At 43.6% G+C, this 27,233-nt stretch overlaps 1 protein-coding gene across 1 annotated transcript in view; it reads left to right on the forward strand.

Moving 5' to 3' along the window:
- The first annotated feature begins 4,899 nt into the window (after nt 1-4,899).
- CPZ (carboxypeptidase Z) overlaps nt 4,900-27,233 on the forward strand; it is a 33,883-nt gene continuing 11,549 nt past the window's right edge. Inside the window, exons 1-6 of the mRNA XM_041402867.1 lie at nt 4,900-5,065; nt 16,665-16,688; nt 17,599-17,973; nt 18,798-19,010; nt 21,062-21,258; nt 22,202-22,363. Of these exons, the coding sequence (XP_041258801.1) occupies nt 4,978-5,065; nt 16,665-16,688; nt 17,599-17,973; nt 18,798-19,010; nt 21,062-21,258; nt 22,202-22,363 (1,059 nt within the window). The 5' untranslated portion in view covers nt 4,900-4,977. The remainder of the gene's footprint in view (nt 5,066-16,664; nt 16,689-17,598; nt 17,974-18,797; nt 19,011-21,061; nt 21,259-22,201; nt 22,364-27,233) is intronic.

The following is a 27,233-nucleotide window of genomic DNA, read 5'->3' on the forward strand; positions in this document are numbered from 1 at the left end:
TACATGTAGGCATGTACATGTACATGTAGGCAGTTGCAGTCCATGATCCATTCTAGGTTAAAAATTTAGGGTACAGTGTGTAGGAAAACAGGAAAACTTGTTCTTGTGGTTTTTTCTTTATAGTCTCTCAATTAAATTTCCAGCACTCAATGTTTATGTGTGGCAGTTTCTAAACTGAAGTTTTTAATCCTGTGGGTCATAAAAAGCACAAGCTGAAAGCTGAAATAAAAGGTACTACTGAAAAAACTCTCAGAGAGAAAGTTAAAACCTCCCCAAGTGGAATGTAGATGGTGCCAGAAGGCACAGAAACACATCCCAAAATATCTGTTTAAGCACAAAGCTCAGAATAGCCTGTGTATCTTTAGAGGAAATTAGCCATCTCTCTTATCCAGATGCATGTTAATTTGAATTAGAAATCTTTGTTTGGAGAACAAATCTGTTTTCCTTTTTTAACTTAGCATCTAGAAGCTGAAAGAGAAGCCCTTGTGGGCCCTTTTCAGTTCTCTGCTGTTACATGGAGCTCAATCCGTTCATAGGGAGATAAGATCTTGCAAAAACAAGTAGAATAGGGTTGGATTTTTAAAATATTGCTACTGCTTTGTAGGAAGTTGCTGATTTAATCCCTGTCTGTCCTGAGACTAGTTCCTCTTCTCTGCCCTGTTTTGCAGAAACTGAAAAAGGGAAGGGAAAAAAAATAAACAAAACCCACAGAATGCAATTGGTTGCTTCTGTGCAATTAAAATATCTCCTGGATTAATTTAAACTAGTGTAAAGTCCTAAAACCACAGCTGCTGACTTTGTGCTGGAGCAGATGTGATGTGCTGCCAAACACTTTCTGCCAGCTTCACTAGCACCTAGTAGGGGAGAGAACAACAAGCCGTGAAGCAGCATTTTCATCTGGTCTCTGTCTGTTTGTCCTTCAGAAAAGTTATCTAGACAACACTGCTTCTGTTTAATGTTCAGTCTCCTCTCAGCAGAATCAAAATAAAAAAGAACCAGGTAATGAAACCCTGTCTAAATCTAAGATAGTCCTCTGCTAAATTTCTCTTACAATAGTAAGAATCATGAGAATGCAAGCAAGTTAAATGTACTGCATTTAATCCCACTTTGAGTACCTGCCAAGGACATAAACCATTTTTGGTATTTAGTCCAGTCTGAGGATTTCTGGACTGCTGCTGTACTGTGGACTGTAGGCTAACAGAAAGGTCAGATCAGGAAAACACAGTCAGTAATAGCAGCTAGTGAAATTATCTACATTTGTTGTAGTGATTCAATTTCAACTGATGGAAACTGGGTAATGTTGTTACATCTGCTTAACAGTCTGGGATTCACTGGTTCATTTTTAAGATTCTTTTAGAATTGGGGTGAAAATAACATATTTAACCCTAAGCCAGAACTTGTTGTAAACTTCCTAAAATGAGAAGATTTTCTAAACCCAGAAATGAAAATAGGGAGGTTAAGAAATCCCTCTATTCCCAACCATCCCTTTCCTAAGTGCTTTTAATGCTTTTAGGTTTGGTCATGCAGCTGTGCAACAAAAATATGAGAAGGGCAAGTGATATACACAAACTGCTTATAATGGGCTGAAAAAAAACAGACAAGTTAGAAATGCTGTATGGCTGGAAATACTGTATAAGTGGTAAGAGCAATATCTGAGCTACTGTTCCCCTCAGGAAGGTGCAGGTCTACAGGGGAACCCAGAGGTGACAAACACGCCAAACCTTCACAGAAAGACACACTGTAAAGCCTGGGATCAAATCCCTTGGAAAGGAAGAAAAGAACAGGCAATCTAAGCTAAAAGTGAAATAACCCTTCCAGACCTTCTGTTTTCTGTACTTTAGGGTATGAAAGCACAAAGAAATTTATAGATAGTGGTGACAAACTGATAAATTTACCTTTGTTTTTAATTACCTGAATGTCATTCTTAGGCCCCCATCTATCCTACTTATGCTAAAAAAATGTAAATTTTTTATCCTGCTATCAAATATACACCCTGATTGAATGTAAACAGTCTGTGAAAGCTGAGGAACAAAGAAGGTTGGGACTTGCCAGCTACTGACAGCTTTATTTAGTTGATACAGTGGAGGTTGTGAAGGATGTGATGTTTGTGGTGTCATCCAGGCAATGAGGACATGTGCAAGTTCAGACAGAAATGAGGGTGAGCCTCATGGTGGCAAGGGCACACACATGATTCCAGACAAGCTGGTTTGCCACCAGCACTCACATAAGTGCACAGAGCCCAGTCCTGCTGTCCCTCTGTGGCTGCTCAGTTTGGAGGCTCACTGGTGAAAGCACACATGCTCCCACTCTGGGTTCACAGGTTTGCTCACACTCACAGACTCCTCAAACACCAGCACAAGCTCTCAGGTCATGTCTACACCCTGGGCCCTTTACCCCGACAATGAACCACACCTCGAGTCTTTTCAGGGAAGTCCTCTCCTACTTGCCTGCTAATCCAGACTGAAGTTTGCTAGCAACCTACACCTGCACACACATAGACACAGGATTGCATTCACTTGGGAAATATAAACCCTCCTGTTTCTTTCAGAGGCTGACACCTAGACCTTGCAGCTTACAACACAGTCTCTCAGCTTGCTGGCATTTTGACCATTCAGCTTGTACACCTAGGTGAGAGAGGGAGATTGCATAGTGGGAGAAAGGAAAAGTTAAGAACTGAATTGAAAATAGACTGGATTTCAGTGATTAGGCACAGGACTCAGATACTGCCCCAAAGTCGACCTGCATTCAGCCATGCCTTTTAATCTCTTCCTCTGATTTTCTTGCTCTTGGCCTCCCTGATCCACACTGGTTCGTCCCTTTACTCCTTCCCATCATAAGTTCTACATGGTCTGAATTCACTTCTAATATCCAATAATAATGACATTGACCACATTTTAAAACACATGGTCCCAAAGTATGCGGCATCTACATTGGCAATGGTGACTGAAGTGCAGTGGAGGTGAGAAATCACTCACAAGGACATAGTGCCTAGGCTGGAGGGTAAGAAACAGAGAAAATACAGGCAGAAAAACATGCCAACAAAAAAGAAGTGAATACCTGACAGGACTATAGGATTAGCTCTGCAGCAGAGAGCCACCACAAGCATTGGGATGTATGTGACAGAATCTCCCCCAACACTCTCAAGGGCTGCAGAAAACTGCAGTGCAAACATGAACATTTCCAAGGGCTGACGGTTGGCTTCTGTTTGTAGGTATAACCTCTTCTGCCTTTTGTTGTAAAAAAATTGAGCCACATCACTTTGTTTAGTTCTGAGCAGCTTCTTTTTTCCCTTTAACACAAAATGCACAGGCTGGGCACATAGCAAGCCTCAGGCTTGGACAGAGCCTCAGCTGTACCTGAGCACATCAGGTACAAGTGTGGCAGATTGGTAGAGCAGTCAGTTGGGGAGCTAGGCAGGAGGTGAAGTATTCCTTCCCTTGGATGCCACACTTCCAGGGCTTTGTTGTTACTTTTTTTTCTTCAGGGTCCAGCCATACTGCTGTGTGATCAGGACAAAAAACAAGGCAGGTAAATAGTATTCTTGTCCTTGGAAGTTTGCTCTTTGAACCCTGATAGGCTTTGGTACTCTTTAGTCAGTTTAGATAGGGCAGACTCTGCAGTCTCCAGATCTAGAAGGAAATCCTGGAAATAAAAAGCCAACCTGCCTTGCAGAGCCTGGAAGCAGAGGACATACTTGACTGCTGAGCTTCTCAATGCATCCCTTTCAAATGAGATGAGACATCAATTACTTTTTGAGACACACACAGCATTCTCCTGCCCTGTCAGCCTCTTTAGTGGTTTCTCTATGGGGGGTTCATTTGATTACATTATCATACAGCACCATAACTCCCTACTGATCTCCAATACTGAGCAGCAGGAGCCAGCATGCTCTGCCTGCAAGGACAGATTCTCTGCTCCCCTGTGTAAGCAGGTATCTTTTCTCAAAGAAACATGCACTGCCTGAAAGAGATAGGATGCTTTGGTCTGTTTTGGTCTCGATTTTGAGGCAAAATTCCCTTTTTTCTGTGATATGGGATGTTTTCTGCTGTGTAGGTAAGAAATGAGGAATTTGTATCTTAATTAAGGTATGCTTCTCCACCACACCTGTGTCACAGAAATAAAAAACATACAATACATATTTCTCTAAAACATACTGAAAAAAACCCCACCAAAACCAACCAAACAAGAAAATTAAAAGATCAATTTGTTACCAACTCAATGTAAATTTACTGTCCAGTTTAAACCTTATATTGCTGTCCTGGAGTCTTATCTACACATTTGTGAAATTATTATTTTTTAAGAATAGACAGAAAATACTGGAATCCCTCCAGAAAACTCAATCTTATCTTGAGTAAAATGCCAAGGAGGAGCATGCAGAGGGGACTCTGGTGGCTGTTCTGTGTGTTCCCATTCTCTGTGTGCTGGAGGGATGCAGCTCAGAGTCCTTTCACTGTCATGTTCTAAACTTGCAGTTAAGTATGTGATGAAATACCACAGTTTGAAGAAAGTTGCTTACAGTTGTTTGCTTTTCTCTGTCTCTTCCCTCTGCTCTTTCCAGACAGCTCTCTTGGCTTCAGGGAGACACGCATTCATGAATGTCCCTCGTCCCTTAGGAAAAGCGCTGCATGAAGACCAAAGGGACCCGGGGAGGGCACAACCCTGCGGGATCCCCACTTTGCTCAAACTGTTTATGGAATTGTAAACGAGGCTGCAGGAGGGAGACGGTCTGGAGGCAGAGGGGAGGGGGAGCTCATTCCTCCTCCCTCTCTGTCTCAAAGCCTTTTGCTTTCCAAGCTCAAATGCAGCTGAAATCTGACGCCTGGACTGCACACACTGTGAGACGTGGGCATGCCCTTGCAGTGCACCGATTTCCTCTGCAGCTCGGAGAGCCAGAGCTGCGCTGAGGCTCAGCAGAGGAGTCACTCCATCAGGCACTGAGTGCCACATCACTGTGCTGCCTGTGCAAGGGGCTCCAGCATGGTCCTGAGGCTCCTGCTCCTCCTCGGTGGGCTGCTTAGGGCCACCAAGCCAGCACCCCGCTGTGAAACCGGCCAGGAGACCCTAGGTAAGGCTAACCACCCCAAAAGTCCTCCTTCTTCTCTTCTTCCTTCTCCTGGAGATAAGTAAACTGTTCCAGCTCCAAGGGGAGGGAGACAGGAGCTGTCACTCTCCCCTGGAGATGAGGGAGATCAACTCTTTGGAAATCTGCATACTGCTGGTGGTGACACTGGGGCTGTGCTTGGGAAGCATGGATGGGAAGGTGGGAGGTGTGTGGCTGTGCAACAGAAAAACAAGGCTGTGATGTAAGGGAACAGAAAGATTCCTCATCACTGTCTTTAAGGCTGTCACAGAGGTGTCTTTCTGTCAATCTTTGAAGTTCCCAGTTGTAAGGACCCCCCTCACTCTTATGGGGAATGCAGAAGGTTCACCTCATCTCTGGCCTTGCCTTCTAGGAATGTGGTAGTCAGATTGCAAGAAGGTGACCTTTTGACCTTCTGTATGCTTTTCTGCTTAAGAAAAAAGAAAGCTTTTCCTCACATTTAGCTTTAGGTCATTTATTTCAAGTCCAAAGTATGAGATTTATTAGGATCTGACAGCTGTAGGGTGTGTTTTAGCTTGCTATAAGCAATATGGAATTTGTTTGAGTTGATAGGCTGGAAAAAGCAGATTTACCCTTTAAAATAAAGGTTAAACAGGAACATGCTGCTAAATTAATTGAAAGTTTTGATTCAGTAACAACTTGGCTAATAAAATATATTAACAGTGCCTTTTAAAAATACTTTTTTTTAAAATCAAGTGTACTTAATTACGTGGGGACAGTGGAGACATGAATTTCAGTGTAGTGACAAGGTCTATTCCAGGAAAACTATTTTCAGAGACTCTAAACTTAAAATGAGTCAGAAAAATATTTATTTTATGGGATTACAGGAAGAGATAAGTTAACCTGAAACTGACCTTAATGCTACCCAAGGAAATTCAACTATATTTCAGTGGTTAAATATAAGCCATTGACTGTCACTGGCTCGAACTGCTACACAGTATAGTCCATGTGCCATGTACTGCATATAATTTGAGAGTGCTGTTCCCATGAACATCAAAGTGAGGTCTACCACAGTCTAAAGGGATTTTATTTTTGGATAAAGCTGCACAAAGAAAAGAGTTGTAGACTATTTACAGCCAATTACAGGAAGAGGCTGAGTGGTTTGCAGCATGACCTTTCTCTGTGAGGTATGATTCTGCTGCAGCTCCAGCTGATCAGAGTCTTGCCATGGGATATTAATCCTAGCAACCACAAATGTATGGATCATTGAGGGGTGACTCTGAGAGTGTTTTGTGTGTGTTGGCAGCTGTGGTGCCTTTAGGGCAGGGCTTGCAGAAAGGCAGCTGAATATGCTGCTGGAGGGATGGCTAGAGGTAGGGAAAGGGAGCTGTCAATGGCACCACACTGTGTGCCACGTAGGGGACACACTGCACACTGGAGGGCTGCTGGGGCAGACAATAAAGAGGCAGCTTGGACATTGAGAGACCTGACAGGTTTCTCCAGGGTCTTTCTTTTCTAAAGGGGGGTAAGATCATGTCAGGCCATGCAAAAAGAAAGGGGCCTGCAGTGATGCACATGTTCACAAATTGACCTTGCAGGGGTCTCCTCTCAGCGTTCAGGGCATAGGCTGTATCTTCAGCTGTAGCAGTGGGATTTTCTCTCCTGTTTTGGGATCCATTGTGTAGGTCTTGTTGTATCCCAGTGGCCAGACCTGTAGTGCCCTGTAAGAGGAGACCAGCCTGGAGCTGCTCTTGCAGGAAAGAACAGCAGGAGCCAGTACAACTGTCTGATTCCCAGCAAGGCTGGAGCTGCTTTCTGCAGGCTTCCTGGTGGTATTTGTTCTGCAGTGACTCATTTTGCTTTTTTTTTTTTTTTTTTTTTTTTTTTTTTTTTTTTTTAATAAGAAGCCAAAATGAAGCATGATTTACAATACCAAGATCCTTTGAAAATGCTTTGTGCTTTTCTGTTAAGAAAAATAAGGAAATGATTACTGTCATCCAGCTCCAGAATACGACACAGGCATACTCTATGTGGTGTTTTTTGGGCAGCAGCTGGGAGCTGTGGCCCTGAGAGAGGGCAGATGCCTTCTCCCTGGCTGCGTCCTGTATCCCTGGGCAGTCAGTAAGCTCTGTCTCTCTCAGATAAGATGCTACGAGGTCCCACTGTAAGACCCTTATGAGTTTAACTAGCCTCTTAGCCTATGGTTTGGGTGAGAAAAGTACAGTTTAGCATGTTTCCTCTGAGAAATGGCCAAACTTTCTCAGAGGGAGCTAATAACACAGATTCCTCTTTATCCACGTTGTGCATCTCTGCTACTGACTGATGTAGTCCAGTGGTAATTAGTTAAACGAAGTGCTTTATAAATATTGACAACAAAACTAAAAACCCACAGAGGCAGACTGAAGTGATATGTCTTCAAATAGGCGACTTTCCTTGCAGCTGGGTACAACTCTGCAATTGTCATGCCACCGGGGTCAGGCTAAGGCTGCATAATAGAATCATTTTGGGTTTGGGTTGGACGGGACCTTAAAGGTCATCTGGTTCCAGCCCCCCTGCCTTGAACAGACACCTCCCACGAGGTCAGGTTGCTCCAGCCCCCATGCCTTGAACACTTCCAGTATGGGGCAAAACAGCGAAAAACCCTTTATCAATAGTGATGCTAAAAGCAACAAAGCCTTTCCTTTCCTGTCACTTGTATTCAGGGAGCGCTTTTCTGGGGCATTCCGGGCCGGGGGTAGCCGGGTGTTGCCGTGGGGGTGCACAGCCCCGGCCCCCACAGGCTGCGCGGGCAGGGCCCGCCCGGGCCGCGCCGCCGGCTGTGGTGCCCCCGTGCGGCTCCTCGGCTCGTCCGCACGCCTCGGGAGGCCCCGGCCGGACCCGCCTCAGGCCCAGCGGGCTGCCCGAGCCTCCTGCCGCCCGCCCGAGCCCTGCCCCAGCGCTTGAAGGGCGGTTCGGGCAGGGGAACGGGCTGATAGATGGAACCGTGGAATTGCTGCGGCTGGAAACGACCGCTGTGATCTTCGAGATCGGCCATGAACCCAGCACCGCCGGGTTCAGCGCCAAACCAGGTCCCTCGGCAGCACATCTACACATCTTCTAAATCCTTCCAGGGATGCTGACTCAACCAGTTCCCTGGGCAGCCTGTTACAAAGATTGACAACCTTAATGTGACGAAATCTTTCCTAATACCCAACCTAAACCTCCCCTAGAGTAGCCTGAGGCTGTTTCCTCTCATCCTTGTTACCTGGGAGAAGAGACTGACCCCCGCCTCACTACAGCCTCTCTTCAGGCAGTTGTAGAGAAGGAGAAGTCCCTGAAGCCTCCTACTCTCCAGACAGGAGTCCAGAGGAGTGGAGCTGTTTAACCTGCAGCTGTGGAGTAGGAGAGCACACCTGTCACTTGTGGGTCTCCTCCTCTTCCAAGCACCTTGTTGTTTCCATCATTTTGGCTTTCTCCTGAGACAGACCCATCCTGAGGATCTCTGACCTTAGCTGTTGGAGATGAGAGAGTGGGGAGGTACAAGGAAGAGAGCTCAGGAATGAGAAACCACCTGCCTCCTGCCAGGGGACAATTACAGTATATATTCTGGAGCCCAGAAGAGATTTTGTGGCACTGGCTCCTCTCTGAGCTCTGACATTTAGTAACACTGATTGGCAGACTGACAGGAAAAGCGTGTTCACATAGAGATGTTATACCTTTCCCCTCTTTTTTGCAGCTCCAGATTCGACAATGGGCCACAGTTTTGCTAGGTAAAAGGCTAAAAAAGGGGAAAGTTATTTTCTCCTATAAACTTCACACTGGCCGTGGTCCAAGGGACCTGAGCAAATTTCTTCACCCTCTATGGATGTTTCTTATGCTGTTTTCCTGGTGAAACCTGTGTACACACAGAGGCAGAGCCTCTCCAGCTGCTGCTGCTCCTGTGCTCCTATGACTGCACTGAGTGACCTGGCAGTGGGCTGGGGTCTTCTCCCTGCCCCAAGTGGGGAGGTCCCTCATCCGACTGTGGCTGGCACTGGCAGGTGCTGACATGGAATGTGGCCACGTCCAATTCCAGGACTGTGCTGCCACGTGTGGGAAAGCCCAGGCTGCAGGAATCTCACTGGCTGGACCTGAGATGGATGTGTCCAAGTTGTGTCAAAACAAAAAAATGCACAACTAGCGTCTACATCATGCTCACTCACAAGATGAGAAATTCCTGCTCTTTGTGAAGCCAGTTGTCATCACTGAATCATGTGAGCTTCATGCTGAATTCCTGCCAGTGGCTCTAGGATTTCTACACAATTATTATTTTAGCAACACTGGCCTTCAGCTCCTTTTAACATGGGAAATGGGATCAGAAACAGACACTTATGAGGGGAAAGTTTATATTGAAAATAAAATACACAGGTATCTCCTTATACTGCTGAAATGATTTATGCATGATTTTAATCTGAAGGCAAAGTTTTCTTCAGAATACTTGTACAGACATCTTTAAAGTGTGGGGGTGTGCATACATAGTCAAAACTTGAACAAAATCCCACTGCTCTTAGTCACAGCTAGGCTTTTAGCAAGACTTAATAACACTAATGGTTGATCCCCTATAACATTTCTAGACACTACCTCTCCTTTCACACAGTCACAGTGTTTGAGGATGCTGGCTAGCTAACAGCTGCCATGGTCCCCTTTGGGCTGCTGATGCCATGTAAGAGCCAGCCCTTCTGAAGCCTGGGCCAAATGCTGGATAAATGTCATGTGTTATTGCCTGATGCAGGGCTGAGCATGGAGGTCCATGCAGAAGTCACCTCTCATGTTGTGAGTGTGGTGTTTGAGGCTGGTGGGCCATCTCCTGGTCTCTTTGCTGGGCTTTTATGACCCAGGGTTTTTATGACTGCTGAATCTTGTTTGGACATCGTCCCAGTTGGATGCAGCTGTCACAGATCAGTGGTGTTTAGGACTCAGTGTTACTTTGTCCACTTCAGAAATAAAGCTGAAATTTCAGTCCCTTCATTTATACTCTTGTAACTCTAGTGATATAATTGACACCCAATTTTTAGGGTTATAATAGGATGCATTTGTCTGGGAGACAGTGTGAGATTAAGACCCAGGTTTAAGTCAAGGTTGTTAAATTAACTGTCAATCTTTTATAACATAAAAGTACCACATTTGGTTAAAACTCTACTTACAGAAGAATCAGATGTGATTGTAATTATAATTATAATAGTCCTCATACTTCTAAACTAAAGAAAAGACAGAGTTGATCTAAGTGGATGGATACACTGTTTAAAGAGGATGGGATGATATTTTGGGACATGTTTTGGAAAAATTGTGGCAGAAAAGATAAAGCCCTCAATTTTTCAGACATGATCCTCTGTCCCATTGCATTCAACAGAGTTGGGCTTGCTTAAAGGAAAGCTTCTAACTGTGGTAGGTTGTTGGCCAAAGCACTTGGAGAGTACTACATCCTTAAACCATGGGAGCTGAGCTGTAAAGAGTGCATGGTCACAAAGTAAAGCTATGGGGGCATCACAGACCCAGATTACCTGATTGATAGGTGTTTTCATCCTTTGCTGGGCAACCTGGCAAAAAAAAATTGATCCTTTAGATGATAGTTGTAGAGATTTCCTGACCTATTCCACCTCCTTACCCCAGCTGTTTTTTAGTGCCATCATCCCCCAGATTTGAGCTTTTTTCTTCTTTCTTCACTGATCAGACCCTGAGAGGTGATCTCCATATGCGTCCAGATCATCCTGGTGCACAGGAAATCCTTGTTCAGCAGTAGCCCTGTCACATGTGAAGCCTTCAGCCAATTTGGCAACTGCTGGCCCACTTTGTTGTCATCACCTTTGTTGCATTTTGTTCTCCCAATGGGTAATTTTTCCCTTGCAACTTGGAAAAGATCTCAACTGAGGCCAAAAAAAGAGGCATTTAATAGGTTTTGTTTAGGGAATTATGTTTATATTCAGCATTTTCAACTCCTGAAGGACTCCTTGAAGCAGCACTTACCTGGCAGAGATACAGCTGGGGTGACACCAGAGTCACTAGAGGCACCAAGGCAGTAGTGGCGACAGACAGACGGAAATACTTTTCATCAGTTCTTTTAGGCACCACCTACAACTGCAGACAGTTTAAGTTGCATCTAAACAACTAGAAACAAGGGAGAATTACTGGTGCCCACTAAGGCTGTCTTTGTGCTCTTGCTGTGTGACAGGTCTTGGTGTGCATCTGCACAGATTTTGACCTGTGGTCTGCAGGTTGTGACTTTACATCACCCATGGAAAAGCTGCAGCACCTTCTCACTGGCTCCAGAGCAGTCCTGAGAGAGAAACAATCCTGAAAGAGCTGATTGCAGTGTCATTGCTGTGGGCACACCTTCAGTAATTCAATAAAAATGGATGTTTAACTGAATGCCAGGCAGCAGGTGGGTTAGAAAGAAGGGTGATAAGAAATGAACACTTGCTTGGATCTTCCTGCTGTGATCTTGCTCTGCAAAATAAAGGCAGAGGAGGCATTAATCTCTTTCAGGTGCTTTCAGGCTCCTTCAAGTGAGGGAGCAGGGTTAAAGGAGGGCTGCACAGAGCTCTTGGGCACTGCTTCTGCCTGCTTCAAACACATCCCTCCCCCAGGCAGTTACTGCAATTGCTGGAGGGTTAATAACATCTATTCAGTCCTCTTCTCACAAAATATTTGATGTATCCAGAAAATGGAGTTGACCACGTGGCTGCTTTTTGCAAGCACTCCTCTCTCCAGTTTTCCTGGAATTTCTTCTCTGTGGCTGGGAATCTGCTCCACTTCTGCCTCTGCATGTGTGGCTTGGGTGTGTGGCTGCCTTCTCTTCTAGCCTTTCTGCTCAACCATTCTCCCCCTGCCTGAGCTACTCGGCTCTCTCATTACTCTGCCACTAGTCCCCTTTACATCTCCACTCCTCCTACACCCTCCTCCTGATGATTCTGATCCATTTAAGTGTTATATAATGGATCTTATCCTGCCCTCGTCCTTTTGCTGTAGCTAGGAGCTGCTCTGGAAGGTTATGCTTTGCCACTTGAAGGTGCTTTTCCAGTGTTTGTGTCTTGCTACTGATACCAAGTTTTGTCTCTTTAGTGACAAAGGCAGAAAATCACTGAAAGACTGACTTGATGAACCATGAGAAAGAGTCAGGAGAGTAATAGTAATATGATAAGGAACTGAAATGCTTTGTTTGGAAAAGTTGAAGCTTTCACTGTAAACAAACTAAAATGAATACATATGTTCTTCTAGTTTAAAAAAGTTTTGTAAGAAGCCCAGAAAGCTGGGAGGAAATATGCTGGTCTTTACAATATAAATTACCTCATTTATTTTGATCTGTACTGGCCAGCACATCCCCTTTCAATCTGCCTCACTGAATGACTTAGATATTTCAGATTTAAAACTTGCCCAGGGGCTTATTCCAGGTCATCAATCTCACGAGTGTCCTGTTGGCTTTGCTCTTGAAAAGGCAACTGGCCAGCCCATGGTACTAGAAGTAGCTCTTGAGCTCTGTTGTCTGGGTTAGGGTTAATCACAGCAGCTTGCTTCCTTTGGTGCTGAATCATCAAGGGGAAAAAATGTAAGCTTGGCAGTAAAATATGTATGTGCTGCATTGTAGATTTTCAAGCTTGCCTTTGCAAATTAAAACCAGAAGCGTATTTTATAGAGAGAGCTCAGAAAGCTTGAAATGGCTTTTCTCCTCTTCAATAAGTTATTTTATCCATAATCTTAAATAGAAGCTGTGCTACTGAAAGGACTTTTGTAGCTCTGATGGAATAGTTAGAGTACAAAAATAAATATTAAAAATTGAAAAGGCTGTTCGGGGTCAGGAAGAAAAAGATGCCTCTGTACCATCCTGTCGGTGGATGGGACTTTGAGAGGAGGTGACACTGTCTTCCTTTGAGCCCAGGGAAGCCTTTACCAAAAAAATGGAAAAAATTTAGATTCTTTCAAGCACAGAAGAAGCAGCGATTGAAGCCTGCCAAGCGAATTGGGAGACCTGAGAAACTCTTTATATGTCAGCCCCTGTCATTTCTCTTATGAAGATGAGGAAGGGAGGGGCTGAACTCTTCTGACATTGCCAGAGCTTAGAGAAAATGAGCTGTCATGGGCAGGGATGGGGATTTTCTGGTGATTTCCATGTGTAGAGACTCAGGCCAGTGGGTGCAAGGTTGCAGGACCAGATCATACAGCTGCAGCCTGGGAGCTGGCCTTGGAGAGCTTCCTGCTGCTGGCTCTCCAGGCAGGCAGGCTCTGGCCCAGCTACGTGTATCCACACTTATTTATGTAAGCACACATCCTGCAGAATTATCCTTGGCCCCTGCAGAGCTGCACCCTCCAAAACATATGTAAGCATTGGTGTCAGGAAACATTGGGAAAGTCAAAACACCACATCAGCACACATACATTTAAGGCTGGCTATAAAGCAAGGTTTGGTATAAACCAGACCTGTTCTCTCTTGATTTTATGTACACAGGTCCTGATGACCTGGAATCTCAAGCTGTTTCAGTCCTGGGTGTTTACAAGACAGAGCTGTGGCTAATACATGGGTCATACAGCAGCTTGCATGCTGGGGAGAGGTGGCCAGAAGAAATTGCATGGATATCTCTAGTAAGGAGAGACAGAGGGAAAATGCCATGGTATGCTGCAAAAGTGCAAAGCTTAAATCTAATTTTATCCTAGCTCTAGATTTAGGTTTAGATCCAGGTTTAGGACCCAGCAACAAGGAGCTGCTTTTGTTAATCAGTGAGTGAGTCTTGGTAGCTTTGAGTTTGTAAGGGGCATCCTGGATCACAGGTAGTGGAAAAGCTTTAGCCACCTATCAGGGGTGTTGCAGAATTACGTCTGCTTATTACATACTGAGATGAATAATTTCAGTTGCAAATGGAAAAGATTTATATGGATTTGGTACCTCATCTGAAAAATAGATTTATCCTCTTCGGTCAGCATCTTTGTGAATGAGCACTGGCCATGTTGCTTAATAGATTTCTTCTGTCTATGTAGATATGGTAAAAATATCAAAGTGTGGATGACATGTAGCACAGTCTGAAACAGAGCTGTCTTTCCCTCTCCTGTGCTAACATCTCCTCCTGCTCACAAAAGGAGCCAGTCCTCAGGTGAACTCCGGGACAGCGTATCAGTGGAACTTCACATCTCTTCCATCAGCTGTCCATTGCTTTTTGATGCCTCTCCTTCTGGCCAGCTGGGCAGAAAGAGGCATCTGCTAAAGGCAGCAAGTCTGCTGCTGCTCAGGGAGCTGGAGCAGGGAGAGGCAGCACCATGTCCAGACCCTGCCTGTGCATTTTCCCTTTGGTTTCCTCTGCTTGCTCCAGTGTATTGCCAGAACACCTTTTTGCTCCAGCTGAATAAGCAGAATTCTGAGATGCCATTGAGAACAGGCCTGTGCCACATCTCAAACTGACTGATGGCTAATGTCACTCCTGCACAGCAAAAGTGTTTGAGGAGACTGTGTGTGCCTCAGTTTCATTATTTGATCATTGCATGTCAGAGAAAGAAACTAAAAGGATATTCGTAGCTTTGTCCTGGAGCCAGCAGAGGGGGAAATGCCTCTTACCTTTGAGGAAATATGAGCAGTTGTAGAAAGACCTTTCACACTCCCCAAATACCTCACAAAGAGCTGTGCCCAGCACATACAACCCTCTAGTCTAAAATAATAGCTACAATACATTAGTTTTCTGCTCAGAAGAGGGAAAAAAAGGTGTCTAACATTTCTCATCCACGCCTCATGGTAACAAAGGGGATTCATTGCTAATGACCCTGGTGATAAACAGAGGTAGTGTCACTCTCCTTGTTGGGACGTGGCTAAACTCAAGCCAGTCCTCTCCATACTACATTTTCCCCTCTGTAAGGAACATTTGGCTGACTCCAGACTTATGTCCAAGGTCTCTCAAATGTGAGTGTGATGATGTTAGTATATAAGACTGTCCAGATTCAAGGGGCAGTAACATCCAATTTTATCAGCAGGATTAATTGCTGGAGCTCTTACTAACAAGAGATCATTTCTTTCTCTCCCCCAGCTGGCACTGTACAAAATGCTATTCTTTGATTATCCCCAGATGTCGTACTGCATGCAGTATCTGGCTGAGATGAAGCTTTTTTAGAAATGCCTTGACCTTAATAACTCACTCACAGAGGGGATTGTGCCTAGCTAGGGGAAACAATGAAATCCTATAATGGATACATCAGTGTTGATGAACCAGGTATTATTTAATGCAATTATCATGATGTACTGAGCCAGGAAAAGAATTTGTATGGATATAATTTTTTCTAGCTTGCTGCTTAACAGAACTTGTTGGTGTTGGGGATGGGCTACTTCTGCTAGTTCTGATGCCTCATTTATTTTATGAGGTAATGTGCCTCAATTACAATCCATAATATAGAACTAGACTGATTTCCAATTAAATGTCTCCCTCCAAGATAAAATCCCAGGGTTAATTTGGTTCTCATTACAATGACTTTATTTTGGCTAAAGAATGATCAACTCATTAGCAACACATATGCAGATCATTACATTTAAACAAATATGCCAGGAGTAGAAGTTTAAACTCTTTAGCAGGAAAAAAAAGGATAACATAATGAATTTGGTCTTGTGAGGATAAATGGTCAATTTACTGAGCAGGAAGCTGGGATGCCTGTCCCCTCAGTGAGAGCAAGAAGAAATAGCAGTAGAAGAGATCCCCAGTACATTACGAGAAAGGTGAACCTGGTGGTGTTCAGGCTTGCACAGAGTGATTTAGCTCCTGTAAGGCACTGGTGAAACCAACTCCAATACCTTGGCAGAAATATGTTTCTTTAGTTCCCAGTATTGAAGAAGGACAGTATAGAATTATTGGCTACAGGAGCAAAAGAAGCAATTCCTGGGTCATCAAACCATGCTCTTTCAAAATCAAGAGAGCATCATTTATTTGACCTAGTAAACAGAAAGCAGAGCTCTGTTGGCTCTTTGCAAACACAGTGTGAAGGAATGCACCAGGGAATGCAGAGTGCTACTTAAGCTAAAGGACAATGCTGGCACAACAACAATGGATATAAACTGGCCACAAATACTTTTAAACAGGAAATTAAAAGGCAATTTCTAGCCATTAGAAGAGTGATCTTTTAGAAAAGTTTTCCTGTGAGAGTAGTTGGGTAGGGAAATAATTAGCTTTAAGATATTATTAAAAGTGTGATAAAACCCAACTGCTACAGAAAAAATGAAGTAGAATGAGGAAAGAATAAAGTCCCTCATATCTACCAAAGGCTGAATTGCTTTACAGGAAAGGTATCCACAGCATTATATGGGACAAAAATATCTTTTAGAGAAGATTGATAAAACATCTTGATATGTACAGAAGGACTAATATGGATTTGCAGACTAACCAGATTAAAAAACACCTAGGTTTTGATTAGTGACAATTCCTAGGCACCTAACTGTGTGTGGATGAGGGGCAATGGGGTTTCTCAACTCAGCCTGTTCTCTGATTCTGTGATATGTGCCTGCTGGGAATATGTGCTTGTTCCTGGTATGGCTGGTATGGCTCAGTCTGAACTGCAGCAGATACTAGATCAGACAATTCCTGACACAAAGGAGGAACCATGTATACCCACCTTGTAATGATTTTTCTTTTCCTCTTTATTACAGGCCAATGCCAAACTGTACAGAAAGGTATGAAGTGTCTTTCCTTGCTGTTCTTGGAGAACCTCAAAACCATAAGTATTCATTCATGATTTCCTGACAAGTATACTCACTTTGGTGCTACAGTGGGGTTTCTCTCAAGAGAAATGCGCTCTTTCGTGCAGTGCAGTATTTTGCTGCTGTGACAACAGTGTTTGTTACCAGCCAGAATCATTACCGAGAGAAGGACACTCAAATGTAGACCCATTACTTTAACAGCCAGTAATTTTATGAAGAGATGTCTTTCTATTACTCTTTTCCACTTCTAAGTGGGTCGAGGGTGTTACCAACACTTATCTTTCCTAAGACTTCCTAACCTGATCTATTAAAATGTATTGGGTTTATGAGAATATACATGTAATCTTATTCTGTGTCTGCTCACCTGTGAGTTAACCAGAATGACTTTCATCTCTGGGCAATTTCAATCAAACTTCATGGAGGGTCTGTAGTTTCAGAGATATTAAAATTTACAAGTTTTGCAGGGTCAAGCAGAGAAAAGAGGTAACTTAGCGGTACATTCCTCACTAAAGAAGAAAACCTATAGGATCTCGCACCTACGCAAGGAATCCATGTAGCAATTCAAGGACAGGGGAGAGAGTGATATCACAAATACACTTTTATTCAGGAATCTGAGTTTTTCTCGCCGGCAAATTCCCACCTTTCTCTTAGTAATTTTCTGGTCAAATTTCTAAGCTCAAATTGCATCTCCAGAAACAAGCATGCTTCTCATCATCTTTCTATAAGTAGTTTTAAACATGCAATTCAGTTTGCAAACTATTTCCAGCCTACCTGACAGCTAAAGAAATAAGTTCATGAGACGTGGTATTTGTTATGTTCTCTTTGTCTATTCAGAATATCAGTGGAGAAAGTTGTTTTTCCTATTTTCACCTCCTTTTCATAGCAAAATGCGTGGATATTGCCCTGAGTTCTTGTACTGATGTTGCCTACACTCAAATGGTGTATCCCAACTTTCTGGATCAGAAGTCTCGAGAAGTGATTGAGTACAGCTCTGAGTACCTGCTCATCAGCGTGCTGCACAACTTGCTCCAGGGGGAATGCAACCCCGACCTGAGGCTCCTGGGCTGCTCAGTGCTGGCCCCGCAGTGTGAGAAGGACAAAGTCATAAAGCCCTGCAGGCACGTCTGTGAAAACCTCAAAAAGAATTGCCTCCCTGCCTTTGATGCAATAGACATGGCCTGGCCCTACTTCTTAGACTGTGATCGCTTCTTCGCTGGGGAGGAAGAGGGGTGCTTTGACCCGCTGGCAAAGCTGAGAGGTGAGGAAGGGAGGAGGGAGGGAGGGAGGGAGGAAGGAAGGAAGGAAGGAAGGAAGGAAGGAAGGAAGGCTGGCTCTGATGGCATGCCTTGTCTGCATGGGGAGGATCTCATCTCACTCAGCTTGACTTATCCATGGCACAAAACCTCTTCACTTGTCATCTCAGCCTGTTGTCTCTGTAGAGACCTGTAATGTATCATTAATTTTGTTCAAGCTATTTCAAAGACTTAATTAAACTGTGCTCAAGAAGTATCCATTTCTTCCCCTCATTTAAAAAGAGCATCAAGACAGGCAGCTCAGAGCAAGATATTTGGATGCATTTAGATAATCCCTGTCCTGTGTGATAGCTGTCTATGTATTTGAAATATTTTATTAAAAACTGAAACTTTAGTGCACTTATAAGTCTGTGACTGCCTGTCAAGCTTAACAGCTCATTAAAATATTCTCATTAATGATTGTCACAGATTTTTTTTGGATGAAGATACAGATAGCTGAAGACAGATGAATGTCATTAAAAAAAAAAGATTCACCAAATTTAAAGGGAAAAATCTGCACAATTTGTTACTGAAGTGAGCTAGCATGCCAAAGGCCAAATACAACTGGAGATTACACAAATATTTGTTAGTGTGCGTATGCATTAGTAGAATTTTTAAAAAAACATGTCACAATAAAGTGTAGAATGTGCTACATACATTTAATGCTTTGATTGCAGCTTTATTTTCTATAATTCTTCTGCTTATAAAGATAATTTGAAAAAAAGTGCAGGTTTCCATACAATCCTCTGAGCACTATGGTTTTAAACACTGTTATGATTTTTCATTGCAGGAGAAGTAGATGCTGAGGAAGATTTGCCTTCAGACTTGCCAGCAACTTTTATTCAGTTCAAACACCATTCATATTCCCAAATGGTGAGCACACTGAAGAAGACTGCCTCGAAGTGCTCCCACATTGCCACCACTTACAGCATAGGCCGCAGTTTTGAAGGGAAGGATCTTTTTGTGATTGAGTTTTCAACCAAGCCCGGACACCACGAGCTGCGTGAGTTTTATCAGTGCTAATCAGGCTCCTTCAGGGGAGACCAGATTATCCAAGTGAAACCAAGCCCTTTTACTGGGACATCTCTCAAACTGTAAAAGCATTGACTCCAAAACATTTCTTCTCCCTTGTGTTCCTGAGTTGCAGTGATAGTTGACGATTCCTTGTAGCAATTACAACCCAGCAGCAATTTCTTACTGTTATGGGCTCTGTGCATGACCATCTTGGTAATGCTGTTCCTTGTATCATTGTGTATTTGGTTGCAGTGATATCACTGCTATTTATTTGTGCCCAATGCACAAATTTAGGATACATTTCTGTTACTGACTTGCCCTCCCTATCATCCACCACTTCCTCACTGTCCTACACATCCTGAAATACGCAAATCTTCTGAAAAGGCCTCAGATAGAGAAGGACATCGACACTAAAAAAGGATGATTCAGCACAGAAAACAATCCTCCTGAACAAAGATTCATGTCTGTACTATACCTGTCAGTTGGTGATAACAGGAATTTCTGTTATCATAGCCCCTGAACAGATGTTATTATACTATATATGGGTGCTAATATATACATTAGGATATGAGTCCTCACAAATTTTCTGCAGAGGGGAACACTACAAATCTCTATTTTGTAGTTTCATCACTAAGACAGCAAGAGCCAAATTTTTAAGTGTTTTAAATTCTTCACAAAGCAGATAACTTTCTAGGGCAGTATTAGGTATTGTTTTCCAGTTACCAGCTCCCAGGTCAAAAATTATACTTGTCTCGATATGGTGGATTGCTATGGCCATTGCTGATAGCCTCAGATTGCTTGTCATCAGAAAAGCTCCAGCACCAGCACAGCCTCAGCAGTGTGGCAGAACTGAACTACATCTGACCTAGTACTTTATTGAGATTATGGTCTCAGGTCAGGCTGCTGTGTCCTCTGTGTGCTGTGCTGCGAGAGCTGACTCTGAGGGGACAGCAAAGACTGGTGGTCACTTTGTTTACTCTCAGCTGTGCTGCTCTGCGTGGTCTAGATCTATTTTGAGGTGCCTTTAAACTTAATCAGGTCCCAATAGATGTCATTAACAGAGCAAAGATCTATGTTACATTTTCCTGGCCTATCACCCTCTCTCTCTTTTTCAAAGATAATAAGTTGCAGGTGTCTTTTTAAGCTTGTACTCCATTTGCCAGGAAAACACAAAGCCTATGAATCAGGCTTTTAAATGAAAACTGTGATATGGCATGATAAAAGATGGTAGTTTAACACATTTCCTAGCATTTTTCTCTAAATCTATTTCTTCATGCTGCTCGGGACACCATAAAAGGAGGTAGAAATAGCTCCAGAGCTGGAGATTTTGCCAGCCTGAGCAAGGGGCATAATAGCTCTGTGCCAGGCTCCCTCCAGTGTCTAGTGCTCAAGGCTGGCCAGGATCAAAGGCAAAGATGAAGGGATAGACAGAAAAGGGTGTCTCCAAAGTGCATCTCTTTTCTACTTCCCATTAGTCTCTAGGATGGATATTGAGAGAATAACTACAGGGAATTGCAAAGTTATATGTTTCTAATAGGCTCATTCCAGGGCTATTTAGCCTGAAAGCCCCTTTTTATGCATAACCCAACTTCTTTTCTAAATAAATGGGTAATATATTACATATCTGCTGGCGGTTTCTAGGATCTGTGACAAAATAAGGCATTGAAGCCCCCCAGGTTAGGTCAGAATGCCAGGGCTGTGTTTTGTTCCTCCCCAGCCGTGGCTTGATGTTTTTGTTTTCAGCATCCTTTGCTCACAATTAATGATGACTCTAGCAAAAGCTCAGAGCAATGATCACCTCATGGTTTGGAATCCTAATAGTTTGGACTTAACTTTATTTCACACTATTTAAACTGTTGCTGAACTGATGTTTAATGGAGAGAAGCTCACCTAGAACTGCTGTGCTATTTGCAGGAACGTGTGCATGAATTTAGCGTAAATAAAACTTTGACTCATCAGTAAGCAACTTGGATTAGTCTGATTTTGGAAACCACTCAGGTACAATCAAATTAAAGCATCTCATTATTTTACATTCCACAGTGAAGCCAGAATTTAAGTACATTGGCAACATGCACGGAAATGAAGTTGTGGGGAAGGAACTGCTGATATACCTCGCACAGTATCTGTGCTCAGAATATCTTCTTGGGAACCCTCGCATCCAGACCTTGATCAACAACACCAGAATCCATCTCCTGCCCTCACTCAATCCTGATGGGTATGAACTGGCTGCAGAAGAGGTAAAAGTTTTATCATAAGGAGATGTTCAGGCCTTCATGTTTCTATAATTCTTCATGGGAAAGAACAAACTGGGAGGGGAGTGTCATGTAAAGGGGGGAACACTCTAGTAATTGACTGCCCAAATCCCAGATAGGTTTGGTGGTGCATTGCTTTCCAAAGATGATGTGAACAGAACTAAGAGGAAATCAGAGCCATATTTGTCAGTTTTGCTGCCTGCATGTGATGATGTGGGAATGACTGTTACTTTTTCACACACTTAGCACTCTCTGCTATCAGTTCTAGAACAAAATGCCTGACTCACTGTAATGACTTACATTGTTTTATAAGGAAATGCAGTTTATTAAGATGCTGATGTTCCCCCTCTTTTAAATCTGTAGGCATAATGAAATGGGAATATTGTCCATACTGTCAAAGTTTCATAATGGATGACACTTTTCAGAGATCAGCTCATGTCTGATGGAGACCTGTGAAAACTAAGATTCTATTATTTGTTACCTGACATTCTTATTTCCCCCTCTCTGTTTTCTCTACCACCACTAGCATGAAACTAGACCTTTTTTTCTGTGTTTTTGCTCATGTGGTGAACTCTGTCCATTGATTGTATGAGTCTGGAGGTATTGCACTCTGTCTCGTCCTGTCTTGGGACATCAGCTGTATTTTCTTTTTCTCCTCTAACCCACTCTGCATGCTGCTCTGAGCAAGAGGCTCCTGTGTTCCTCTCATGAGTCACATCACTGGTGAGTGAAACACTTCCTGAATGCTAGTTAGTGCATTAATATTCATGGGGACAAAATGTGATTAATTACTAAGCGTGGGTTTTTTAACAGTACAGACATTTTCAGTTTACTTCTTTTAAAACTTCCCTTTAATTAATCAGTTTCCACAAAGTGCTATTTTGAGACAGGGAGTTACTCTGAAATTGGCTTCTGTGTGACAAAATAGGGGGCTGGTTACAATGGATGGGTCATCGGACGACAGACAGCTCAGAACTTGGACCTGAACAGAAATTTCCCTGATTTGACATCTGAGGCTTACAGAAGAGCTGGGATTCGTGGGGCCCGTCTGGACCACATCCCCATTCCACAGTCCTACTGGTGGGGTAAGGTATGAATTACACATTTTATAAATCATTTATGCTACAGAACAGCTCAGGAGCTAAGACTGAGATTGCTTGTTCTGAAGTTATTTGCTTGTAATCAGATTTTCTAAGTAGGACTGAAGTTGGCATGAAAATCATGGCGTAATTCTGGCCAAAGAGGCAGGTGTCACAAATAATTTGGAAAATTTGTGGACAATTTGAACTTTGCTGGTTTAGGTTAAGAATAATGACTATTATGAGGGGGTCACAAGTGTGTGATGATTCATCATTAGTGCTTTAAACTGTGGTGCCTGTTAAAGCCTGTATGGATTTGGTTGTCATTGCACCAAGCCCTGCACAGGTCTGGTGCAATAGGACTTTCTGCCATGGAAAATGTACAAAGGCTGTATGTAAAGCTGTGTGATGTCATCTTCCATTAAGAGAGGATGTTTATAAACATCTGTAACCATATAGAGCAGTGAAAACAGCCAGTCGAGCTGCAGAGGTGTTGGGAGGGAGAGTTGCTGCTGCAGGGTGGGAGCAGGATGGAGGCAGCACTACAGGGCCTCTCAGTCATCATCACTAAGCTCTGTGTGATGTTGTGTCAGGAATGCAAAGCTCAGCCCTACCTGTGTTGCTGGCAGAACAGCAGCCCCCAGCACAACTCTAAGTGGACCTTAGCTGCCCTTGAAAGAAGAATGACAAGAAGCTAAATCAGTAGTTCAGATATTGGGAGATCTGCTTTTCTTCTACTTTTAAACTAATTATATTCTGATTCAATATTTATTGCTGGCACAAAGCCTCAGACAGGTGGGGAACAGGATTATTTCACCTGGTGTTAGCAGAAGATTTGAGAGATCACGCTTCAGGTTCCTACTCTGCTGCGGGTGGTCTTATGTAAAGCCAGGTCTAAATCCCACAGGCATCCCTGACGCTACCCCAGTGTTCTGGTACCCCATTTCACAGTAGTATCTAGATTTAAAATCTAGATAAAAGCACCTCACTTCCTCAGGATAATGTGCATATGAAGACCCAAGGCTGTAAGAGGCTCACTAATGCACAGTGTATTATACCACTAATTTCTGCCATAATTAAGCTCAAGCAGTTTATTCTATTTTTGCATATAATCATAGATCCCAGCTTGGCACTGAATTTCTGCATGGTTATAAGGTCACAAGCTTAGATGTTTTCAACTTTTGACTAAATAATAACAGATAACAGCGAGCTGGTAAATGCAGCTGGAGTTCAGAGCCTCAGATGGTAAAGAAGGGTTGAGAACTGTGGAGCAGATTCTGAGGCCAAATAAAAATAGGTGGGAGGGGAAAAAGGGGATTTAGGAGAAAAGTCAGAGACATTTTGATTCACTCCTGTGGTGAGTTTCCCTAGTTGGATGCCAGGTGCCCACAAAAGCCACTCTATCATTCCCCTCCTCAGCTGGACAGGGGACAGAAAATATAACTAAAAGCTCATGGGCCAAGGTAAAGACAGGGACAGATTGGTCACTAATTAACATGAGAAGTAAAACAGACTCAACTTGAGGAAAATTATTTATATCTACTGTATTTATTATTAATTGGATCAGAGTAGAGTAATGAGAAATCTTAAAAACACTTTCCCCTCACCTCTGCCTTCTTCCCAGGCTTAATTTTGCACCTGAATTCTATACCCGCTTCCCCACTGTGGTGCAGAGGGACTGGGAATGGGACCTGTGGTCAGTTCATCCCACATCATCTATGGCACTCCTTCCACCTGAGGGGACGGGCTCCTCAGACCCTTCCCCTGCTCCAACATGGGAAGGAAAGGATGGAGATCTTCCTTCAGCCATGTGATCACTCTCTTTCTGTGTCCAGAGATGCAGGGTTGAGGACCCAGGCAACACTGAGGAAGGACAAACATGTCTGTGACCCCCATTTTTTTGCCAGTGCCCAGTGAAAACTGTGAGCTTGTCCCTGTAACTGGATTTCTTGGCTCTAGCCTCCTCCCTCTCCATGTCATGCTTCTGCCCTGGTTCTTCTGCTGACCTGTAAGAGAGGTGGTAGTGGCAGGCAGCCACTTACAGAAGCCATCTTTACAACCATGTATTTAGCTTTCTTAAACACTGTGTAACATCACAGCAGCTCATAGAGGGATGGGTGAAGACAGCCCAACATTGCTCTCATAGCTACCACCACAGCCCTGCCCCAGCTGCAGCATCACCCTGGGTTATCTGTCACAGACAAGGGACCAGGGAACCTTGGCACACAACCACCCCACCCCACCTGAGCTCAGTGGGTGTGGACCTGGGTTTACAAATACATCACTTCTCCTGCAAAGCTTTTCTTGTTTTCAAAGAAGAAATAAGGTGGCCATCCAAGGTACCCCTTAGAACACCAAAACTCAGGGAACTTCTGGGTGCTCTCCTGGCCCCAAAGCTGTTCCTCACATAAACAACACTCAGAACATGTCCAAATCCATATGCTTTACAGAGCATATGAGGGAACCAGTCCTGTGGCTTAGTGCCACCACAAAATCCCCTTGCTGGCTGTAGTTTCCTATGGTTCACAAACCTGGCAGTAAGTGGTCTTCCAGCCTTGTATCTCCTCTGCTGATGGTACCACTACCAAATTAGCTGTCCCTTAATGACCTTCAGTTTTGTCAGGCAGATGAGCCCATGGCTCTTAGAGTGGTGCTTTGTGCATGCAGGAGCATTAGATTGAATGTTTCAACACCAGCCTCTCCCCTTTCATTTACTTAACAGTGTTTGTTATCTGCCTTATTAAAGTAATTACCTGAGTGCTGTAGGGCATTGTATCAAGATCAGGAAGCAGAAAGTGAGCTCTCAGCCAGAGCTTCTGCTCCCCGAAAGCCTGGCTTCATCCAGAGTGTTTTGTTCCCCTCTTTTATGAATTATTGTAATAAGTGGTCTAAGGGCTCAGACAGGCAGACCTCAGGCTACATCTCAAATATAGTTCAATTGTCTTGGTTCAAACAGAATTCGGAAGTTTATGCCAGTGGAGGCTGGCATACTCTTTAAGAAAATTAGTCTGGCTGCTTTTTAAAGGAAGAAAAAAAAATCTTTGAAAGCCATGGAGACAGTGACTAATTGCAGTATAATTGAAGAAATGAGATTCAGGTTTAAAAAGGGTAGTGGCCCTTCTCTGTACTCATGCAGAAATAATTTCCCTGTTTTCTAGTTGTGTTCTGAATTGTTCTTGTGAGATGGATACTTTAAAATTGATCTCAGCTAACTTAAAAGCAAAATCCTTGGTGAAAAAAAAAATAACTCCACAAAAGGCACATTAAAGGAAAAGTCAAAGGCTAGAGTGGCACAGATAACACCTGCTATCATCCAATGGAGCTGAATCAGAATATGCTCATTTCATGTCACTGAAATGTTATCAGGATAAAAATAGCAACATTGAAACTCCTGTTTTTTCACAACATTCACTTCAATCCCACAGGCTCTGTGAGACAGCACTGTCTTGGGGCTTATGCAGGTATCTGCTTAGCCAGTTGGCTGATCAGGATGAAGGACTGAAATCAGGAGCTCTCTAATAAAACTGTATTTTACTCTTGTCCACTGAATTGCAGAAGCAACTTAAAAATCCTATCAAGGCCCAAGGCTGCTGTTTGAAAGCAGGGCTGATGCTGTGTCAGGCATGGCCTCTTTGGCTGGGCAGCAGGAGCTGGGGCAGCTGCAGCAGGGCAGGGAGCTGATGGGATTTTGGGGCAGCAACCTCCTCAGAAGGGCTGGTGCTATGGACTTGGAAGGTGTGAGCTTGTTCCAGGTGCTCGACCACCCCAGTTTTGTCAGAAACTCCCAAACTGCCCAATCCGTGGGGCAGGCAGTGACACAGCCCCTTACAAGCCCTCTGGGTTCTTCTCTTCAGAAGAGATGGGCCCAAAGGATGAACTTCCAGGGTGCAGGTGGAAATGGCTCCTTCAGTCCAAAGCACTACTGGGATAAAGATCGTGATCACATTGTCCCAGGACACCGTGCAAAGGCCAGAAAAACAAATCCTTTGGTGCAGATAGCATTCTTTGGACGGTGCCATATTTCTTGTCAGGAAGCCTGGGGGTTGCTTTCTTCTCCCACTTCTGCATTGTGTGAGTGGGTGTGAGACAGCTAAAAGTGCTTTCTTTTTGGAATGCCCTTTATCTGCCTTTTTAATTTTTCTTTTTAATGTCATGCCCTTCCTGGAAACTCTTCAAAATGCCAAAGTTGGAAGCTACAGAGTAGCATTTATCTCAATAGCTACAGAAGGGCATTTTAAGGAAACCCAAACACTAAAAGGACTGATTGAAAAACTATGGCATCTCTAGGGAGGTAGTCTCATGCTTAGGTCAGGAGTAGACAGGGCAATATCTTCTTAAATCATTCCAGGTAAAACTATGTTTAGACATGGCTTTTTCCTTGGCTTTTTGCCTCATTGATGGAGCTATAATGCATGCATGGTGCACCTTTACAGTGTTTTTCTCTGCTACACACCTGGGTTTGTAGATCCCAAAAGGTTTTTTTAACAATAGCTGATTAGGGACTGATCCAAAGAAAACAGGAGTTACTATTGTTGAAACACAGATATATAGGTCTTTAGGGGCTTTAATCAGTTGGTTTGGTAGTTTTTTTCTTGTTTGCTCTGGATGTTTTTTCCCTGCACACTTATTCACTAGAGCTCTGGAGCCCTGGCTGCCTGGTTTTCTGACAGCTGAGTCAAAGCAAAGGGTGATAAGCAATCCCTAAAACAGCCCTAAATACATGCTGGACTAAGTTCATCATAACAGGTATTTCTCATTTTTATAAAACCTGCAGATCTGCAGTGGTGCAGGGTCCAGACGAACAGCCTCTGCCCTCCTCAGGTTTTCCCCAGCTGCAAGGAAAGGAGCCTCAGCTCTCTGGGGGCACTGGCGTGAGTCTGG

Source organism: Onychostruthus taczanowskii, unplaced genomic scaffold (assembly GCF_017590055.1).
Source record: "Onychostruthus taczanowskii isolate IOZ18803 unplaced genomic scaffold, ASM1759005v1 scaffold2, whole genome shotgun sequence".
Classification (NCBI taxonomy): Eukaryota; Metazoa; Chordata; class Aves; order Passeriformes; family Passeridae; genus Onychostruthus; species Onychostruthus taczanowskii.